The sequence below is a fragment of the Oryzias melastigma genome, linkage group LG11 (genome assembly GCF_002922805.2).
Source record: "Oryzias melastigma strain HK-1 linkage group LG11, ASM292280v2, whole genome shotgun sequence".
In the NCBI taxonomy this organism is placed as follows: Eukaryota; Metazoa; Chordata; class Actinopteri; order Beloniformes; family Adrianichthyidae; genus Oryzias; species Oryzias melastigma.
The window spans coordinates 21,037,492-21,056,932 of NC_050522.1; the positions used below are offsets into that span (position 1 = coordinate 21,037,492).

The 19,441-nt window shown below is 37.7% G+C and overlaps 5 gene segments (V, D, J or C); 2 read left to right on the plus strand and 3 right to left on the minus strand.

Annotated features, from left to right (window-relative positions):
* Window positions 1-4,627: 4,627 nt before the first annotated feature.
* Window positions 4,628-16,057, plus strand: LOC112162413. The segment is given in 3 exon segments: window positions 4,628-4,990; window positions 5,877-5,923; window positions 15,751-16,057. Coding segments are annotated over 3 exon segments (471 nt in total).
* On the minus strand, window positions 8,025-9,550 carry LOC112162708. The segment is given in 2 exon segments: window positions 8,025-8,358; window positions 8,511-9,550. Coding segments are annotated over 2 exon segments (369 nt in total).
* On the plus strand, window positions 10,190-10,809 carry LOC118599336. The segment is given in 1 exon segment: window positions 10,190-10,809. A coding segment is annotated over 1 exon segment (402 nt).
* LOC118599339 lies at window positions 13,281-14,107 on the minus strand. The segment is given in 2 exon segments: window positions 13,281-13,748; window positions 13,904-14,107. Coding segments are annotated over 2 exon segments (369 nt in total).
* A 1,001-nt stretch (window positions 16,058-17,058) lies between the features above and the next one.
* On the minus strand, window positions 17,059-17,562 carry LOC112162415. The segment is given in 2 exon segments: window positions 17,059-17,403; window positions 17,511-17,562. Coding segments are annotated over 2 exon segments (372 nt in total).
* Window positions 17,563-19,441: the final 1,879 nt, after the last annotated feature.

Genomic DNA, 19,441 nt, shown 5'->3' on the forward strand with positions numbered 1-19,441 from the left:
CTTCTTTAATATTCTCTTTGTCAAACTCTGTTTGCATTTTTGACTTGTTACAGTTTAGAAATGATCTATCAATAAAAATTATTTTGCTTTCTGATTCCTTCACAATTCTTTTGACCATAGATTCTGCAACAACTGAATCAAAACAGTTTGAATGTTATTAGCTGTCAGCTTCTTTAGGGTCACTTTAATTTGGACAGGCAAAATATTTTATGATTTTGTTGAGAAAATGTTTTAGCTCCTAACCATCATGTCAGAATACGTGTGTTCAAAATGTTTTAAACTAGAGGGTTTCTAATTCCTCTTTTGTTAAAAAAGTATTTTTTTAGGCTCCAATTACATTTGGATTCAAATTTCAATTTCATACCAAAGTCTGTTTTGTACATCCAGCACTTATTCACTACATGATCATAGAAAATGCTGTAACTTGATAGCAGGAGAACACACAACGTGTTCTTCAACGCCTCCAGGTTTTTTTTTTTAAATGACACATTAAAATATTTTCGGGGAAAAAATTTCTTATTTCTTCCTGAACCATATAAATGCAAAATATATATAAACATGCTAAAACTGTTCCTTTTCAGTGTTTTTATAATTCATTTTTGGCAGTTAGGCTTATTTGTTTTTTTTTTTTTCACAGTATGAAATATATTTATTTGTAATGAACAAACTGAAGACAAATATATATCTATATATATTGGCTTACATTTTTTTTCATGGCCTACTGAAGAAAAACGGGAGCAAGACAATATAGCTGATTTCTTGATTTATGTGGAGGCTGTGGAGATGTTCCTGTGGCTGAGCCGACTACTAGATTCTTTAGATACTGTTTCCTCACAGCAGAGCCAGAAGTTTCTTACATAGTTACAGTCATGTTTTTATGTTCATATTTATTCATTGTGGGGTCATGGGGTTTATGTGTTAATGAAGGGGAAGGCCAAAGGGGTGATTGGTATAATATTAATTTATGTGGAGAACAAAAAGGTCTTGTTTTCATTTATAATGAGCTTTGATCTTTTTTTTTTTTTTTTTTATGCGATTCTTATGTTTGTTAGAATGGATGTTCAGTGAACTGTATCAGTGTCTGCAGCATCTTCCAGCTGCAGCAGTCAGTTCAGTTTCTGTTCAGCCTGAATGAGGGAGGTTTTTGTACGACTGTTTTTCACTGTGTGAACACATACTGACTGTTGATGACATGAAAACTCTGACAGTAATAAACTGCTGCATCTTCAGCCTGAACTCCACTGATGGTCAGAGTGAAATCAGAGTTTGATCCACTGCCTGAAAAACGAGTTGGAATCCCTGATTCTCGAGTGCTAGTTTGGTAAATTAGTAGTTTAGGAGTTTCTCCATCTTTCTGTTGATACCAGGCTAAATTGTTGTTCCAATAAACATTCTGACTGGTTCTGCATGAGATGGAGACAGATCCTCCCACAGTGGAGCTCACTGCTCCAGGCTGAGTCACTGTGACCTGTCCTCTGGACTCTGAGGATACAGAGACAGAAACAGAAAGCAGCTTCATGCTTTTGTGGCCTTCATTTCAGAGGGACGGATGTTCATAGAGGAGAGGAGTTGGATTCTCTGGACTTTACCTGTGAAGCAGCAGCAGAGGAGAGTCCAGATGAGGACGCAGATCACACTCATGTTTGATGATGATGATGATGATGATGACGAGGAGGAGGATTTGTGTGTCTTCTGCTGTGATGAAGGACAGCTGTCAGTCATCCAGTCTTCAACTCTCAGGACTATAAAGTCTCCCAGAGCACTGGAGCATGGAGCTGCTGATGCAAAGTGTCTCTATGGAAATGCAACCACTCACTCCAACAGGAACATGGATCATCTTCAAGATTACATGAGAAACTGAAAGTCATATTTTTAAGACAAAACATTATTTAGCAGCAGTGATATTTTTGTCATTTATTTCCTAATTCTTTTATCAGATGATAATGGATTCACTGTGAGCTTTATTGAAACATCATGAACACGTGGTTGGGGAGGACATCTAAAGATTTTATGTGTATCTTTTTGATTGTTAAAAAATATTTCAAAACACAGACCTAAATGAACACCACCCAGAAGAAAATATTTGTTCAAAGTGATTCACAGTCACATTAATTCACAATCAAGCAATCAGTGGTTCAGGCATGCATCAAACATGTGATCTTCTGATCAGAGGTCGACCGCTGTACCTCTGCACCATGGCAGCATACAGGTGTCTATATGCTGAATGACAATTAACTATGACAAACATTTCAAATTTTCCTTCAAAAGTCCCTGCGTCCTGTCAATCATTAACTCGTCCCTGCTGTCTGGTCAAGTTCCTGAGTATTTTAAAGAAGCTGTCATCTTTCCCCTCTTTAAGAAACGTGGGCTTGACCCTTCCCTCCCAAGCAGTTACAGACCTATATCTAATCTTTCACTTATTTCCAAGATTTTAGAAAAAGTTGTTGCAAAACAACTTATAACTGCTTTAGACAGACACGGCGTTCTCGATAAATTTCAGTCAGGTTTTCACAGAGCCCACTCCACAGAAACAGCTCTTCTCAGAGTCACAAATGACATCCTGATGCAGAGTGATGCAGGAAACTGCTCCGTGCTTCTGCTTTTGGACTTAACCGCAGCCTTCGACACTGTCGACCATCACGTCCTCCTGGACAGGCTGAAGAACTCGGTCGGGATATCCGGATCCGCTTTAAACTGGTTCGTCTCATACCTCACTGGTAGATCATTTTCCGTGAAATCCTCTAAGTTTAAGTCCTCCTCTGCTTCTCTATCTTCTGGTGTGCCACAAGGCTCTGTTTTGGGACCTTTATTGTTCATTTTATATCTATTGCCTTTGCAGCACATTTTAAGCTCTTTTAATGACATTTCTTATCACTTTTATGCTGATGACATTCAGCTTTATGTGTCTTTTAAACCTCAGGATGTTTTTAAGATACAGATTTTACGCAGGTGTTTGGATTCGGTCAAGAGTTGGATGAATGACAATTTTCTCCAGCTAAATGAAGATAAAACTGAGGTCCTCGTTTGTGCTCCTGACAAATACCACTCCCAGATAGTGCAGTGGCTCGGTCCACTCGCCTCTTTTGTCAGGCCCTCTGTAAGAAACCTTGGAGTAACTCTAGACCCGGTTTTATCTCTTGACTCTCACGTTGCTGCACTTGTTCGTTCTTGTTTTTATCATTTAAAAAACATTGCTTATACTCTTGTTTTATTCTTTGTTTTACTTGTGTTTTATTGTGTTTTATCTTTGTGATTTTTATCTTGAAAGGTGCTATATAAATAAAGATTATTATTATTATTATTATTATTATTATTACCTCTGCACCATGGCAGCATACAGGTGTCTACATGCTGAATGACAATTAACTATGACAAACATTTCAAATTTCCCAGAATTCAACATAAAATCTGATGTGTAAAGAATACAAACTTTATTTATCAAACTAGAGAAACATGATAGTTTTCAGAGAGCAGCAGGACGGTGAAACTCACAAAATAGACATTTATATGAAGACATTTTAAATAGCAGCTGTTTGGCTCAGTGGGCTGGATGTAGGGCTGCTACGCAGTAAATCTGGGTGCAACTCTTAGAGAGTGCAGTGAGCTTAATCCAGATTGGGTCCAAGGCAAAGCCCTTAAAATTGCTGTCTAACTACCTTTCAAATGAAGAAATGCAAGAATGGAACACGGCATTAAACTCTCTACCAAAATCACTGATGTGAAACACTGGGCTATTTCACTGTTGTGACTCCTCAAGGGGGGCTGCACGGTGGCGCTCTTGCCTCACAGCGAGAAGGCCCCGGTTCGAATCCCGGCTGGGACCTTTCTGTGTGGAGTTTGCATGTTCTCCCCGTGCATGCGTGGGTTTTCACCGGGGACTCCGGCTTCCTCCCACCGTCCAAAAACATGCTTCATAGGTTCATTGGTGACTCTAAATTGTCCCTAGGTGAGAATGTGAGAGTGGATGTGTGTGTGATTGAGGCCCTGCGACAGACTGGCGACCTGTCCAGGGTGTACCCCGCCTTCACCCATCAGTAGCCGGGATAGGCTCCGGCACCCCGCGACCCCGAAAGGGAAGAAGCGGTCAAGAAAATGGATGGATGGATGGATGGATGGACTCCTCAAGGGATAAGCTGAAAGGTGAACAACAACATTGTAGTACACATGCATAAAACTATTGTTTATGGTGAATGAATATTATTTTATTATGATATTGTTTGCAGCCATATTGAGAAGATTGAGTGCTTTAATTGTCGCCTTTTGTCACTTTTTGCCCATCTTTTTTGCCTTCTACTTTTGTTTACAATAACCCTGTCATCCTAAAATGTTTCAGTTACTTTTTTGTCATTAATAAAAGGCTCAAAGCATGACCCAATTCAAGTCCATTTGTTCAGCGCGTCATACAACCGGGCCCAGCGTCTGTCTCTCAGCAACTTTGGATTTTTGATGCAGTCGCTACAAATATGAAGACATTTTAAAGATCTGAATGTAAATGCACAGACAGAATGAACTCAAAAGTTGCTTCTACTTAATCAGTGTTAACACAGCAGTTTACTGCAATTAAGATTATTTTAGAGTATTCAGGCATTCTTTTTTTTTACCAGAATGTTACTCTGTAATCTTTACATTTTGCATTTTGTTAAATTAAAGTAAATGTTTTTCTTTACTTTTAAAGTTTATTTTCAAAGAAGTGTTTTAGAGATTAGATGGTGGTGCTCACATAATACTTTGGTTAATCATTAACACAGTTTCTAAACCAGAATTGAGATCAAAATGTGTTTAAATCATGATTATAACTCATTTACTAAAAAAAAATAAATAAATACTACTTAAGAGAAAATGACTTATTTCTTGCTTCCATCATTTGAGTTTGTTTGTTTCAGAGTCAGAGAGCGTGTCTCTGTACAGTCAGAGGTTTTTGTACGACGCTTCAACCAGTTTGTATCACTGTGGTACACGTTTGGTGGAGGAACCAGACTGGAAGTTGACTGTAAGTACTTTTCATTCATTCCAAAATGTAGATTTTGGTCCTGTTTAATTTTAAGACATTTGTTAAATAAGATTTAGTGTAATTTATGTCTATAATAATAATAAAAACATTTTATTGTACATACATACTTTGTATTACTCTGCTAAAAGAATTCTTCTTTAACTTTTAGTTCCTGCTGTTATTAAACATTATAATGTAATTCAGTCATAAAATCTGTAAATTGAGAATGTATTTGTGTAAACAAAGAAAGAATTGGAAGATATTCACAGTTGCAAACATCTGTAACTTCCTCATCGTTCTTATAACTTCTCTGATTAATAATTTCTGTCTGAACTTGTGAATTAGAACAACTTCTTGTGTTTCTGTTGAAGAATTTCATGGTAACACTGAACCTTGTTGTCAATTTCTCTGTTAGCATCTTCTAATGAGCTTTTAGTGAATGAACAAAACTGCAATTTAATTAATGTTTACAACAGATTCTAGTTTTGTTTTATTGTTTATTTAATATTCATCTAATGTGATTATCAGCATATGATTTAATAACAGAGGTAATAAAGTAAAGATTAAAAACACAGAATAATCACTTTTGATTGAGAATTCTTTGCAGCTGTTAATGCAGAAACATGAATGAGACGCTTTAATTTTGTGGAAAAACAAGTAATCTTATAAATGTTACTGGAAGAAAAGTTAAAAAAACATAAGAAAAGTGTTAGAAATGGAAAAAAGTGTACTTTTTTCATCATGCTCATCTTTAGTTCAGAAACTTCTGTTTCTTTGGTTCATCAGTGATGCCTGTCTGTTACCATGGTTACTGATCTTAGAGAGGGAAGTGAAACTCTCAGCAGTTTGATCTCAGCTCTAAAATGTTTTCTCTGTTTCTCTGCAGTGGGTCATGTGCCCCCCTCCCTGACCGTGCTCCTCCCCTCCACCAAGGAGCTGCAGCAGGGGAAGGCCACACTCATGTGTGTGGCCAACAAGGGCTTCCCCTCAGACTGGACTCTGTCCTGGAAGGTGGTCGGCAGCAGCAGCAGCAACTGGGAGGAGAGCAGGAGCCCCGGGGTGCTGCAGAAGGACGGCCTCTACAGCTGGAGCAGCACCCTGAGGCTCTCTGCAGACCAGTGGGAGAAGGTGACCTGTGAGGCCAAGAGAGGATCCCAGACTGCAGTCTCAGAGACTCTCAGGAGAGACCAGTGCTCCCAGTCCTGAACTGAAGCATTCACATAACTGTTCTCTTTAATTGCTTCTTTCAAATTTTTATTCAATTGACAAAATCTTCCTTTTCATTGTTGCATTTTCAAAGGCTGAAATAAACACTTGTCATCTTTTCTTGTGGACTCTGTTGTTTTTTCTTCACTGTGGTTAATTATGATAAATGTCATAAGGACAGAAACTTCTTACAACAAGCTCCATGTCTCTCATATTTGAGGACATTTTTGTTTAGATACTTTTCCTACCAATTAGCTTGTTCTTTATTTATTTTAAGTCTTTCATTCAAGTCATATCAAAATAATTTCAACATACCTTTATCTTTTGAAAAAATGTTATCTTTTTATCATACGTTTATCTTTGTAAATGTACTTTTAATTATGGTAACTCTGTCATAAACAACAAAATACAATAAAAAAACATAAGAAGGAGACCTTTGAATCTCACTATTCTAGCAGCAGATTTTTTAATTTAAAACCAAATAGTGTTTTGATGTGTCTTTTGAGCTGCAAATTTAATTTAATGACACATTTTCTTTTTTTTAAAAAAGGACGCTTTTTCTGTCATGATGCTTACTTTAAAGTCCAGAAAAAAATGCTAACAAGTAGCTAGAAAAATGGGAATAAGTCATCATATCTCTTAATTTTAGGTGTCTATTGTGAGTGTTTGTTAGAATGGATGTTCAATGAACTGTATCAGTGTCTGCAGCATCTTCCAGCTGCAGCAGTCAGTTCAGTTTCTGTTCAGCTTGAATGAGGGAGGTTTTTGTACGACTGTTTTTCACTGTGTGATCGTCCACTGACTGTTGATGATGTGAAGACTCTGACAGTAATAAACTGCTGCATCTTCAGCCTGAACTCCACTGATGGTCAGAGTGAAATCAGAGTTCGATCCACTGCCTGTAAAACGAGTTGGAGTCCCTGATTCTCGAGTGGTAGCTAGATAAATTAGTAGCTTAGGCTTCTCTCCATCTTTCTGTTGATACCAGGCTAAAAAGTTGTTGCCATGAACATCCTGACTGGTTCTGCATGAGATGGAGACAGATCCTCCCACATTGGAGCTCACTGCTCCAGGCTGAGTCACTGTGACCTGTCCTCTGGACTCTGAGGATACAGAGACAGAAACAGAATGCAGCTTCCAGACACCTGCGTAAAATCTGTGTTTTAAAAACATTCTGAGGTTTAAAAGATAAATAAAACTGAATATTATCAGCATAAAAGTAATAAATGTCATTAAAAGAGCTTAAAATGTGCTGCAAAGGCAACTAATATAAAATGAACAGTAAAGGTCCCAAAACAGAGCTTTGTGGCACACCAGAAGAGAATGAATGTTGAATATTAAATGGAATAATGATGCAGAGTAAATTTAGCTGTGGGATTAAAAAAGTAAAACGGATGATCCAACGTTTGTTTTTAAGCGTGTTCATGCAGGGTTTAATCTGGTCAATTTTTAAATACTAACACTAAAGATGGGCAGCTTTCTAACACATTACAAGACATAAGAAATATTTTAAGAAGTAGTTTATGTTTGCGAGGAAATCTACTTATGGATAAAATAATCAGAGTAATGAGAAGAAAACAGACAAATTAGAACAGCATGAAGTCAGTGGAGTCATTAGTGGATTTGGAGATCTTTAGGTAAAGAAAGAAGAGTCAGTCTGATCTGAAGTCAGAAATACAAATGTGAGTTTATAGATGAATAAAAATACATTTAAATGGATCAGTCACATCAACTTCTATGAACAGTAAAAATAACTGAATAAAAATAAAAGTGTGTANGGGGGGGGTCTTCGAACTGTTTCATTCTCAGTTCAGTTTCTGATGGAGGTTTTTGTACGACGGTTTTTCACTGTGTGAACACAGACTGACTGTTGATGATGTATCCAGTCTGACAGTAATAAACTCCTGAATCTTCAGGCTGAACTCCACTGATGGTCATAGTGTAATCTAATCCAGACCTTGATCCACTGAAACGATCAGAAACTCCAGATGGACGAGAGCTTACACCATAAATTAGAAGTTTAGGGACTTCTCCTTGTTTCTGAAGATACCAGTTGAAGTAGTAGCTAACACTTCTACTGGATTTACATGTGATGGAGACAGTCTGTCCTTGAACTACAGACTGAGCTCCAGGAGTCTGAGTCAGCAGTTCTTCTGATGAAGCTGAAAACAGAAAAAAGGAGAATTAGTGAGACAAAATCAACTCAAAGATAAACCTAGAAGAAGAATGTCAGTGCTGCTTGTTTGAGAGTCTCTCCATCATTATGGAGAACCTGGTTGCTGCTGGAAGCAAAATTTTCAGAAGAGAGTCTCACCCTGAACGAGGAGCTCCAGGGTGAAGAGCAGCAGAGTCAGTGACATCATCATTGTGCTGCGGGCGAGTCCGAGTCTCTGAAAGGTCTGGACAGCCACTGATCAACACTGAGCTTTAACTGCTGGAAGCAGAGAGGCAGCACACATATGCAAACACACTGAACCAGTCAGGAGCTGCTGTTCTACACATGTCACCATGGTTACTACACAAATACATTATTCTATGTATACAAACACACAAACTTCTTTTTAAGAATTTTTTAGAGATGTCTGTACAGCAAGTAAGCAAAACTAAGTGCATTTAACATTTCCCAGAATGCAACCTGCAACATATAGTAAAAAAAACTAATAAAAACTACAGTAACTAATCACTGAATTTATCAAAATATGGAGAGAAACATGACAGTGAAACTCTACCAAAAACACTTCTTTATTGAAAATCTAAAGATGTGAATATAAATGGAATAATGCAGAATCAATCTGAAGAGGCTTTCTGTAAATCAGTATTTTCTGTGAAATTCCCGACAAAGTATTTATTTACAGAAAATCTAAATATATGAATATATGTGAAAGAAAGAAGAATAACTCTAAAGTTACATTAGGTTAATCAGTGTTTTCTGTTTTTTTTCTAAATTCTTTGGCATTTTAATTTTAGTAGTTTTATAACTTATTTAATTATACAATTTTTTGCAATTATTCAAAATGATGTATTCTTGCAAATGTCTTTGATGCACCTTTGAATCATTCATTTGTCTTAATATGACAATATTTACAACTTTGTGTTTTATTAGTATAATTTAAAAGATTATTTATAGATTAAATACAACTCTATAATTGAAAAAAAGCAAATTTTAACAATAAAATGTATTATTTCTAGTTCATTTTGTGTTATCATTTGAGTTTGTTTGTTTCAGAGTCAGAGAGCGTGTCTCTGTACAGTCAGAGGTTTTTGTACGACGCTTCAACCAGTTTGTATCACTGTGGTGGACTTTTGGTGGAGGAACCAGACTGGAAGTTGACTGTAAGTACTTTTCATTCATTCCAAAATGTAGATTTTGGTCATGTTTAACTTTAAGACATTTGTTAAATAATATTTAATGTGATTTACTTCTATTATTAAAAAAAAAAAACATTTTATTGTACATACATAGTTTGTATTACTCTGCTAAAAGAATTATTCTTTAACTTTTAGTTCCTGCTGTTATTAAACATTATAATATAATTCAGTCATGAAATCTGTAAATTAAGAATGTATTTGTGTAAACAAAGAAAGAATTGGAAGATATTCATAGTTGCAAACATCTGTAACTTCCTCATCGTTCTTATAACTTCTCTGATTAATAATTTCCGTCTGAACTTGTGAATCAGAACAACTTTTTGTTGTTTCTGTTAAAGAATTTCATGGTAACACTGAACCTTGTTGTCAATTTCTCTGTTAGCATCTTCTAATGAGCTTTTAGTGAATGAACAAAACTGCAATTTAATGAATGGCTAAAACAGAATCTAATTTAATTTAGATTTTTATTTAATATTTATCTAATGTGATTATCATCATATGATTTAATAACAGAGGTAAGAAAGTAAAGATTAAAAACACAGAATAATCACTTTTGATTGAGAATTCTTTGCAGCTCTTAATGCAGAAACATGAATGAGACGCTTTATTTTGTGGATAAACAAGTCATCTTATAAATGTTACTGGAAGAAAAGTTAAAAAAATATAAGAAAAGTGTTAGAAATAGAAAAAAATACTTTTTTCATCATGTTCATCTTTAGTTCAGAAACTTCTGTTTCTGTGGTTCATCAGTGATGCCTGTCTGTTACCATGGTTACTGATCTTAGAGAGGGAAGTGAAACTCTCAGTAGTTTGATCTCAGCTCTAAAATGTTTTCTCTGTTTCTCTGCAGTGGGTCATGTGCCCCCCTCCCTGACCGTGCTCCTCCCCTCCACCAAGGAGCTGCAGCAGGGGAAGGCCACACTCATGTGTGTGGCCAACAAGGGCTTCCCCTCAGACTGGACTCTGTCCTGGAAGGTGGTCGGCAGCAGCAGCAGCAACTGGGAGGAGAGCAGGAGCCCCGGGGTGCTGCAGAAGGACGGCCTCTACAGCTGGAGCAGCACCCTGAGGCTCTCTGCAGACCAGTGGGAGAAGGTGACCTGTGAGGCCAAGAGAGGATCCCAGACTGCAGTCTCAGAGACTCTCAGGAGAGACCAGTGCTCCCAGTCCTGAACTGAAGCATTCACATAACTGTTCTCTTTAATTGCTTCTTTCAAATTTTTATTCAATTGACAAAATCTTCCTTTTCATTGTTGCATTTTTAAAGCTGAAATAAACACTTGTCATCTTTTCTTGTGGACTCTTGTTTTTCTTCACTGTGGTTAATTATGATAAATGCCATAAGGACAGAAACTTCTTCTTCTTCTATTATGTTTCTCAGTAAAATTGCTTTATTTATTTTGTAAAACATATTTGTGTTTTGTAAAGTTGCTTAGTCGTCATATCTCTTAATTTTAGGTGTCTATTGTGAGTGTTTGTTAGAATGGATGTTCAGTGAACTGTATCAGTGTCTGCAGCATCTTCCAGCTGCAGCAGTCAGTTCAGTTTCTGTTCAGCCTGAATGAGGGAGGTTTTTGTACGACTGTTTTTCACTGTGTGAACACCCATTGACTGTTGATGTGGTGAGCACTCTGACAGTAATAAACTGCTGCATCTTCAGCCTGAACTCCACTGATGGTCAGAGTGAAATCAGAGTTTGATCCACTGCCTGTAAAACGAGTTGGAGTCCCTGAATCTCGAGTGGTAGCTAGATAAATTAGTAGTTTAGGAGTTTCTCCATCTTTCTGTTGATACCAGGCTAAAAAATTGTTGCTATAAACATTCTGACTGGTTCTACATGAGATGGAGACAGATCCTCCCACATTGGAGCTCACTGCTCCAGGCTGAGTCACTGTGACCTGTCCTCTGGACTCTGAGGATACAGAGACAGAAACAGAAAGCAGCTTCATGCTTTTGTGGCCTTCATTTCAGAGGGACGGATGTTCATAGAGGAGAGGAGTTGGATTCTCTGGACTTTACCTTTGAAGCAGCAGCAGAGGAGAGTCCAGATGAGGACGCAGATCACACTCATGTTTGATGATGATGATGATGAGGAGGATGATTTGTGTGTCTTCTGCTGTGATGAAGGACAGCTGTCAGTCATCCAGTCTTCAACTCTCAGGACTATAAAGTCTCCCAGAGCACTGGAGCATGGAGCTGCTGATGCAAAGTGTCTCTATGGAAATGCAACCACTCACTCCAACATGGAACATGGATCATCTTCAAGATTACATAACCAACTAAAAGTTGTATTTTTATATAGCAAATATTTTGCGGGATGGAATCTTTGTGTCCCGTTTTCTTAGTTTTTATATTTGATTAAAATGGAGAAACTGTGAGCCATGTGTAAACATCATGAACATACCGATTCTTAATGCCTTGAGAGAAGATTTTGATTTATATTTTTTTTTTTTTTCAATTTTTAGAGATAATTATAGAGCAAGGCACACAGGTCTCCTTCACAACTACTTTTTCACCTCAACTCAAAAATTCTACAAAGGTTTTTTAGAAGAGAATAGAATAGAATAGAATAGAATAGAATAGAATAGAATAGAATAGAATAGAATAGAATAGAATAGAATAGAATAGAATAAAATAGAATAGAATTCAACGTTATTGTATCTGCATATTTCTCAAGTACACAGCAATGGAATGCAGTTAGCATCCACCCAGATTGCTCTAGCAGGTACAAATATATATACAATGTGCATTGTAAAATAAATAGCAATGAGAGGTATATTAACAAGTATTTAGAGAATAACAAAAGTAACTGTTAAAAATTCCAGCAGATAAAGTGCAATAGTGTTAGTGGTGATTCGGTCCATTAATTGTTGTGTGTGTGAAAATACAGTTTATTACTGGTGTTGACTGTTTGTGTTTATTCTGCTCAGAGTGTGTTTGTGGTTCAGATTTAAGGAGGTAGAGCTCATAAGTGTGGTAGCTGTTGGGAAGAAACTGTTCTAGAACCTGGTGGTTCTAGTTCAGAGACTCCTGTAACACCTCCCAGACGGTAGAGGAGTGGAGAGTCTGTGTGCCGGGTGGCTGGAGTCCTTTATGATTTTTCCTGCCCTTTTCAGACATCACTTCCTGTAGATGTCCTTTATGGCAGGAAGTGGTGATCCGGTGACATTGGTGGCCAATTTTTTCCATGTGGTGAAAGTTGTTGGTGGGCAGGTGGTTCTTCCTCAGAGTCCTCAGGAAGAAGAGACATTGGTGAGCTTTCTTTACCAGCTTAAAGCATCCTGTTGTCCAGGTGAGGTCCTCAGAGATGTGGACTCCCAGGAACTTAAAGCTGTCCACACGCTCCACCATCTTCTCTTTGATGTGGATGGGTGTGTGTGGGTCAGCGTTCTTCCTGAAGTCCACAATCAGCTCTTTGGTTTTATCTGTGTTTAGTAGCAGGTTGTTAGTGTTGTGTCACTCTGCCACACGATCCAGCTCCTCATCACTGTCTTTGATGAGGCTGATCACCGTGGTGTCATCTCCAAACATATTGCTGCTATTGGAGCTGTTGACAGGTTTGCAGTCGTGAATGTGGAGGGAGTAGAGGAAGGGGCTAATCACGCAGCCTTGCGGTACGCCGGTGTTTATGGTAATAGTGGATGAACACCAGTTATCCAGTCAGACATGCTTGGGGTAGCTAGTAAGGCAGTCTAGTAACCAGTTGCACATGAGGGAGCCAATACCAAGATCTGTGAGTTTTGCAGTGAGTTTACACACAATATAACTGAATAAAATAAATGTGTGTGTGAGAGGGGGGTGGGGGAGTGTTCAGTGAACTGTTTCATTCTCAGTTCAGTTTCTGATGGAGGTTTTTGTACGACAGTTTTTCACTGTGTGAACACATACTGACTGTTGATGTCATAGCCAGTCTGACAGTAATAAACTCCTGAATCTTCAGGCTGAACTCCACTGATGGTCAGAGTGAAGTCTAATCCAGAGCTTGATCCACTGAAACGATCAGAAACTCCAGACTGATGATTGCTTGTAGCATAAATTAGAAGTTTCGGAACTTCTCCTTGTTTCTGAAGATACCAGTTGAAGCTGTAGTTAATACTTCTACTGGATTTACATCTGATGGAGACAGTCTGTCCTTGAACCACAGACTGAGCTCCAGTAGTCTGAGTCAGCAGTTCTCCTGATGAAGCTGAAAACGGAACAAAAGAGAAGAATTATTGAGACAAAATCAGCTCAAAGAAAAACCTAGAAGAAGAATGTCAGTGCTGCTTGTTTGAGAGTCTCTCCATCATTGTGGAGAACCTGGTTGCTGCTGGAAGCAAAGTTTTCAGAAGAGAGTCTCACCCTGAACGAGGAGCTCCAGGGTGAAGAGCAGCAGAGTCAGTGACATCATCATTGTGCTGCGGGCGAGTCCGAGTCTCTGAAAGGTCTGGACAGCCACTGATCAACACTGAGCTTTAACTGCTGGAAGCAGAGAGGCAGCACACATATGCAAACACACTGAACCAGTCAGGAGCTGCTGTTCTACACATGTCACCATCATTCATACAAACTTGTGTATTTACCTCCTCTTTATCTGAGTGACGGATATTACTATATTATTATTTCATTATTATTTCACACAAGGAGTCTGTACAACAAGTGACCAAAATTAAGCCTTTTTGAAATTTCCCAGAATGCAACATGAAGCTTGAGTGCAAAAGTCATACAAACTACAATACTTAATCATTCCATTTATTAAAATGTTGAAAGAAAACATGAGAGTTTGCAGATAGCAGCAGCACAATGAAGCTCCTAAAATAAAACCTTATTTTAAACAAAAGATAAAGATATGACTATAAATGCAAGAAAACACAAAAACTCTAAAGTTGTTTCCACTTTATTTTCATTATTATTACTACTAAATTATTTGGGATCAAACTGTTTATACTTCTGTATCTTAGTACATCGTGATTTTGAACAATTAGTCAAATTTTATTTTTTTGTAGATTTTTTTGAGACAGCTTTCAGTCTTTCTTGGAATTTAGCGCTTGTGCTTTAATGTGATTATATTCACAACTATGTGTTTTATTAAAATACTTTCAATAGTTCTATAGAGATTATTTACAAATTATGAACTGAATACATTTTACATTTTAACAATAAGATGTGTTATTTTCAGATTTTCTTCCATCATCTGAGTTTGTTTGTTTCAGAGTCAGAGAGCGTGTCTCTGTACAGTCAGAGGTTTTTGTACGACGCTTCAACCAGTTTGTATCACTGTGGTGGACTTTTGGTGGAGGAACCAGACTGGAAGTTGGAAGTAAGTCGATCTTTTTGTTCTTTATGTATTTGTGTCATATTTTCTTCTTTAATTTTACTGTGAGTTATGAGTATACTTTTAAAAATAAGATTGTTTTAATTTTAGTGAAAAACATTTTTAATCAGACTTAGTCTTTTTTATTAAACTGAATTACCTTTTTATATAATAAAACATCATTTCTGTGTCTAAATCAAGAACTTTTGAATAATTAGTTTAAATGAAAACAGCTGGAAAAACTGTCAGTAAACACTCCGGGGATTTAGTAAAACACATCAGTCAGTTTGTATCACCGTAGTGGACTTTTGGTGAAGAACTCAGACATGATGTTGAAAGTTTAGAGAATTTTTTTAATTTATTTGATTAATTTTCATCAAATGAAGCTAAAACATTTTTTGTTGAAATATTTAAATATAAAGATATCTTGTTTTTTACCTAATATACTGTTCTATTAAGTGTGTTTTTGAATTATGTTATGTAAATGTGGTCCCAGTGTATTAAGATGCAGTTTTCCCCCCAGAATGTGTCTTTCCAATCGGATTTTTAAAATGTAAATATTCACAGCATTCAATTGTTATTTCAAGAATTTTCTACACAACTTTATGTTGTCAAAATGTGTTCATTTCTTTAATGTCTGATGAATCTTTTTAAAGACCTTCAGTCCAAACTTGTTTTCTCCATGAAGATTCATCTGCTCTTTTTCTAACCCAGTTGGACATTTTTCAGTGTAAACTGAAGTTTCTCTTGTTGCTGATCTGCATGAGAGATTTCTTCAAGGAAGTGAAACAATGTGTGAATCAATGACTGATGGAGCAGAAAAACACCTGACAGAATTTGGTGTCTCCTAGGTGATGCCCCGCCCTCCCTGACCGTGCTCCTCCCCTCCACCAAGGAGCTGCAGCAGGGGAAGGCCACACTCATGTGTGTGGCCAACAAGGGCTTCCCCTCAGACTGGACTCTGTCCTGGAAGGTGGTCGGCAGCAGCAGCAGCAACTGGGAGGAGAGCAGGAGCCCCGGGGTGCTGCAGAAGGACGGCCTCTACAGCTGGAGCAGCACCCTGAGGCTCTCTGCAGACCAGTGGGAGAAGGTGACCTGTGAGGCCAAGAGAGGATCCCAGACTGCAGTCTCAGAGACTCTCAGGAGAGACCAGTGCTCCCAGTCCTGAACTGAAGCATTCTGAATATAAATCTGTTTTCTATGTTGTTCTTTTATATTCTCTTTTTGAAATTCTGAAAAAAATATCTACAAATAAATGAACCATTGTGTCATCTGATTTTGTTCCCGAGTCTTTTGTGTCAAAAAAGATAATTCTTCTCTTACTCTGATATCATATATTGTGAGGAATAAACTAAAAACTGGTAAAAAGATCTTCCTTTTATCACTGACTTCATTTTGAATAAAATACAAATATATGTCAGCTCTTTTTTCTTTTTAATGTGATGCTAAATTAGGTTTCACATGAACACCGTTGACTCACTCTGACAGCGTCTCTACAGTTCTCACTCTGCAATTTTCTGCTTTTGTTCCTGCAGTAAAAACTGAGCAATAAACTTCAACCGTTGACAGAGCTAAGTATCTACGTCATAAGGTTTCAGTAGAAAAGTATCATTCACATGCACAAGGAGCTTTAAGACAATTTTATTTTCCTGAATAATAATTTGAATACAACAGTAACATAGGTATGACGCGGCTTAAGCCAGAGTCTCGTGGTGTTGGTTCCAAACCAAGACAAAGATAGAGGGTATTGTCAGGGATGGCATCAGACAAAAAATCTTTGCCAAACCAAATATCCAATTCTGACCTGTGCAGGTGCAGCAAACTGATCCCTGAAGGGAAAAGCCAAAAGGAAAAAAAAAATCTGTATCTTTCATTAATTAAAAAGCATTTTATTTATGATGCAGATTAAATTTTTTGGGATAAAAATTCACTCCTTTATACATGGAGTACATAATTGGCAGATTCTCTAACGTTTAAATAATCAGTTTATTTCAGTGCTGTTCTATTGTGTTTAAAATAAGAGTAATAATATATTTTTTTCACAAACATAAAATATATGTTTGGTATTGATACAGTATTTACACAGGTTTACAATGTTATCTGGATCATCCTATATCTTTACACATATGGTGTGTATTTAATGTGTTTACTTTTGAAGGGATGTTCATTGAACTGTATCATCAGTTTCTGTTCAGCCTGAATGAGGGAGGTTTTTGTACGACTGTTTTTCACTGTGTGAACACACGCTGGCTGTTGATGTAGTGATAACTCTGACAGTAATAAACTGCTGCATCTTCAGCCTGAACTCCACTGATGGTCAGAGTGAAATCAGAGTTTGATCCACTGTCTGTAAAACGAGTTGGAGTTCCTGATACTCTGCCACTAAGATATAAAAAGAGCGGTTTAGGAGTCTCTCCATCTTTCTGTTGATACCAGGCTAAATAGTTGCTATAAATATTCTGACTGGTTCTACATGAGATGGAGACAGATCCTCCCACATTGGAGCTCACTGCTCCAGGCTGAGTCACTGTGACCTGTCCTCTGGACTCTGAGGATACAGAGACAGAAACAGAAAGCAGCTTCATGCTTTTGTGGCCTTCATTTCAGAGGGACGGATGTTCATAGAGGAGAGGAGTTGGATTCTCTGGACTTTACCTGTAAAGCAGCAGCAGAGGAGAGTCCAGATGAGGACGCAGATCACACTCATGTTTGATGATGATGATGATGATGATGATGAGGAGGAGGAGGAGGATTTGTGTGTCTTCTGCTGTGATGAAGGACAGCTGTCAGTCATCCAGTCTTCAACTCTCAGGACTATAAAGTCTCCCAGAGCACTGGAGCATGGAGCTGCTGATGCAAAGTGTCTCTATGGAAATGCAACCACTCACTCCAACAGGACCATGGATCATCTTCATCAATATAATTATCAGAAAACTAAATGTAATATTTATAAACAATTAAATACTTAAAAGGATTATTTGTTGTCTTTTCATAAAGGTTTGTTTTTTTAATTAGATGATAATGGAGACACTATTAGCGCTCTTGAAATATCATAACCATAAATGAATCTTAACATTCTTAACAATAATAATAATCTTTTTTTAAAGCAATTTCCTAGATAAAAATCTCAAAGTGCTGCACTTGTGCGTTCTAACTAAATCATCTTGAATCTCTTTACGCACTTGTTCCTAGAGTGCAAGTTTATATATATTTTCTGTGAAATATGGACATGCTGATACACTATTATGGGTCAACTGTTTTCAATAAATGACAAAAGTCCTCATATCAACCACTGAAAAAAGACTGCAGAGCTTTAGCAAAAACACTCTGATGACGTCAGTTATTTTTCGTGTGTTTATCTCTAAGTCTTTTGAAATGTATCTGGGATGTTTTTATCGTGTTACCTGTCTAGTTGTTCAACCTTTAGAAGGTAACAGGGGTGGGTGATGACATCAGAGGTGGGCGGTCATGTTGGACTTGTTTACCACATTGTAAGATATAGAGATGAGGCAAATCTTGCCGACAGTGTACTTGTTGTAAACACATTTCGCTCCCTGATCATGATATTCAATGGCAAACCCAACAGATGTCTTTACTGCAGGTTTTAGTGTTGGTGGCGCGCATTCAAGTGGCCCCCCCCACTGAAAAGTCCACGAAAACACAGGCAGAAATCTGAAATTCTGCTCTACACACATTTGCATATACTTCCCACTGAAAGCGGCCGCCCGAATGCGCGCCGACACAGCCAATGCGTGAGCACGTTACCGGCCACAGAACTACTGCATTTCCCCCTCTAGCTATGACTGTCTCTGTTGAATTAGAATTTAGCTAAATGCTGTTGTTTTTAGCATTTCTTCCAGTTGTGTCATGTCTTCAGTAAAGTCCAGCTTGAACAGGTATTTACTTTAGACACGGCGCTCCTGTAAGACACCCCTCACGTCCTGCACAGTCGTGCAGAAGCTGTGTGTTTTTGTGTTGTGACACAGCAAAATGATCGCCGGGCCTACTAAAGGCAAATATATTGTATGTGCATCCATCTGTGAAGAACTTTGGATGATTTTCGTGGGAGAAAAGCAGACACAGGGATTTCTCTGGGATGATGTAAAATGGACGGCAGCCACACGCAGCGGCAGGCAGACCCTTGGTAATCGAGTCATTTTACTTCTGGGTAGGAAAAAACTCGCAAAATATAACGAATATTTCATAAATAATTAGTTTTTTAGTGCTCTAAAAGTAATTCATGTTTGTTGTGTTTGTGGCCTTCTTGGTGCTGCAATGAAAGACATCAGGCGGACTTGGATCTCAACGTCGATTTATTCAGCTTCCATTCATTCAGCGTCATTTCTTCTTCTGCACATTGCAGTATTACAGCACAGTCCCGGACAACCAAGCGCCCCCTTGTGGTCGCCAACATAATTACAGTTGTAACACATAACATCTCCTCCCCACTTAATGTGATTGTGGTTACAAAGTTACCTTAACTTACTCTAAACAAATACAGAGTCAAACATTTTTTTGTACTTCTTTTAACAACAGTGACCTACATTAACAAACCCCAAAACTCTCTTTTTTTTTTTTTTTTTTTT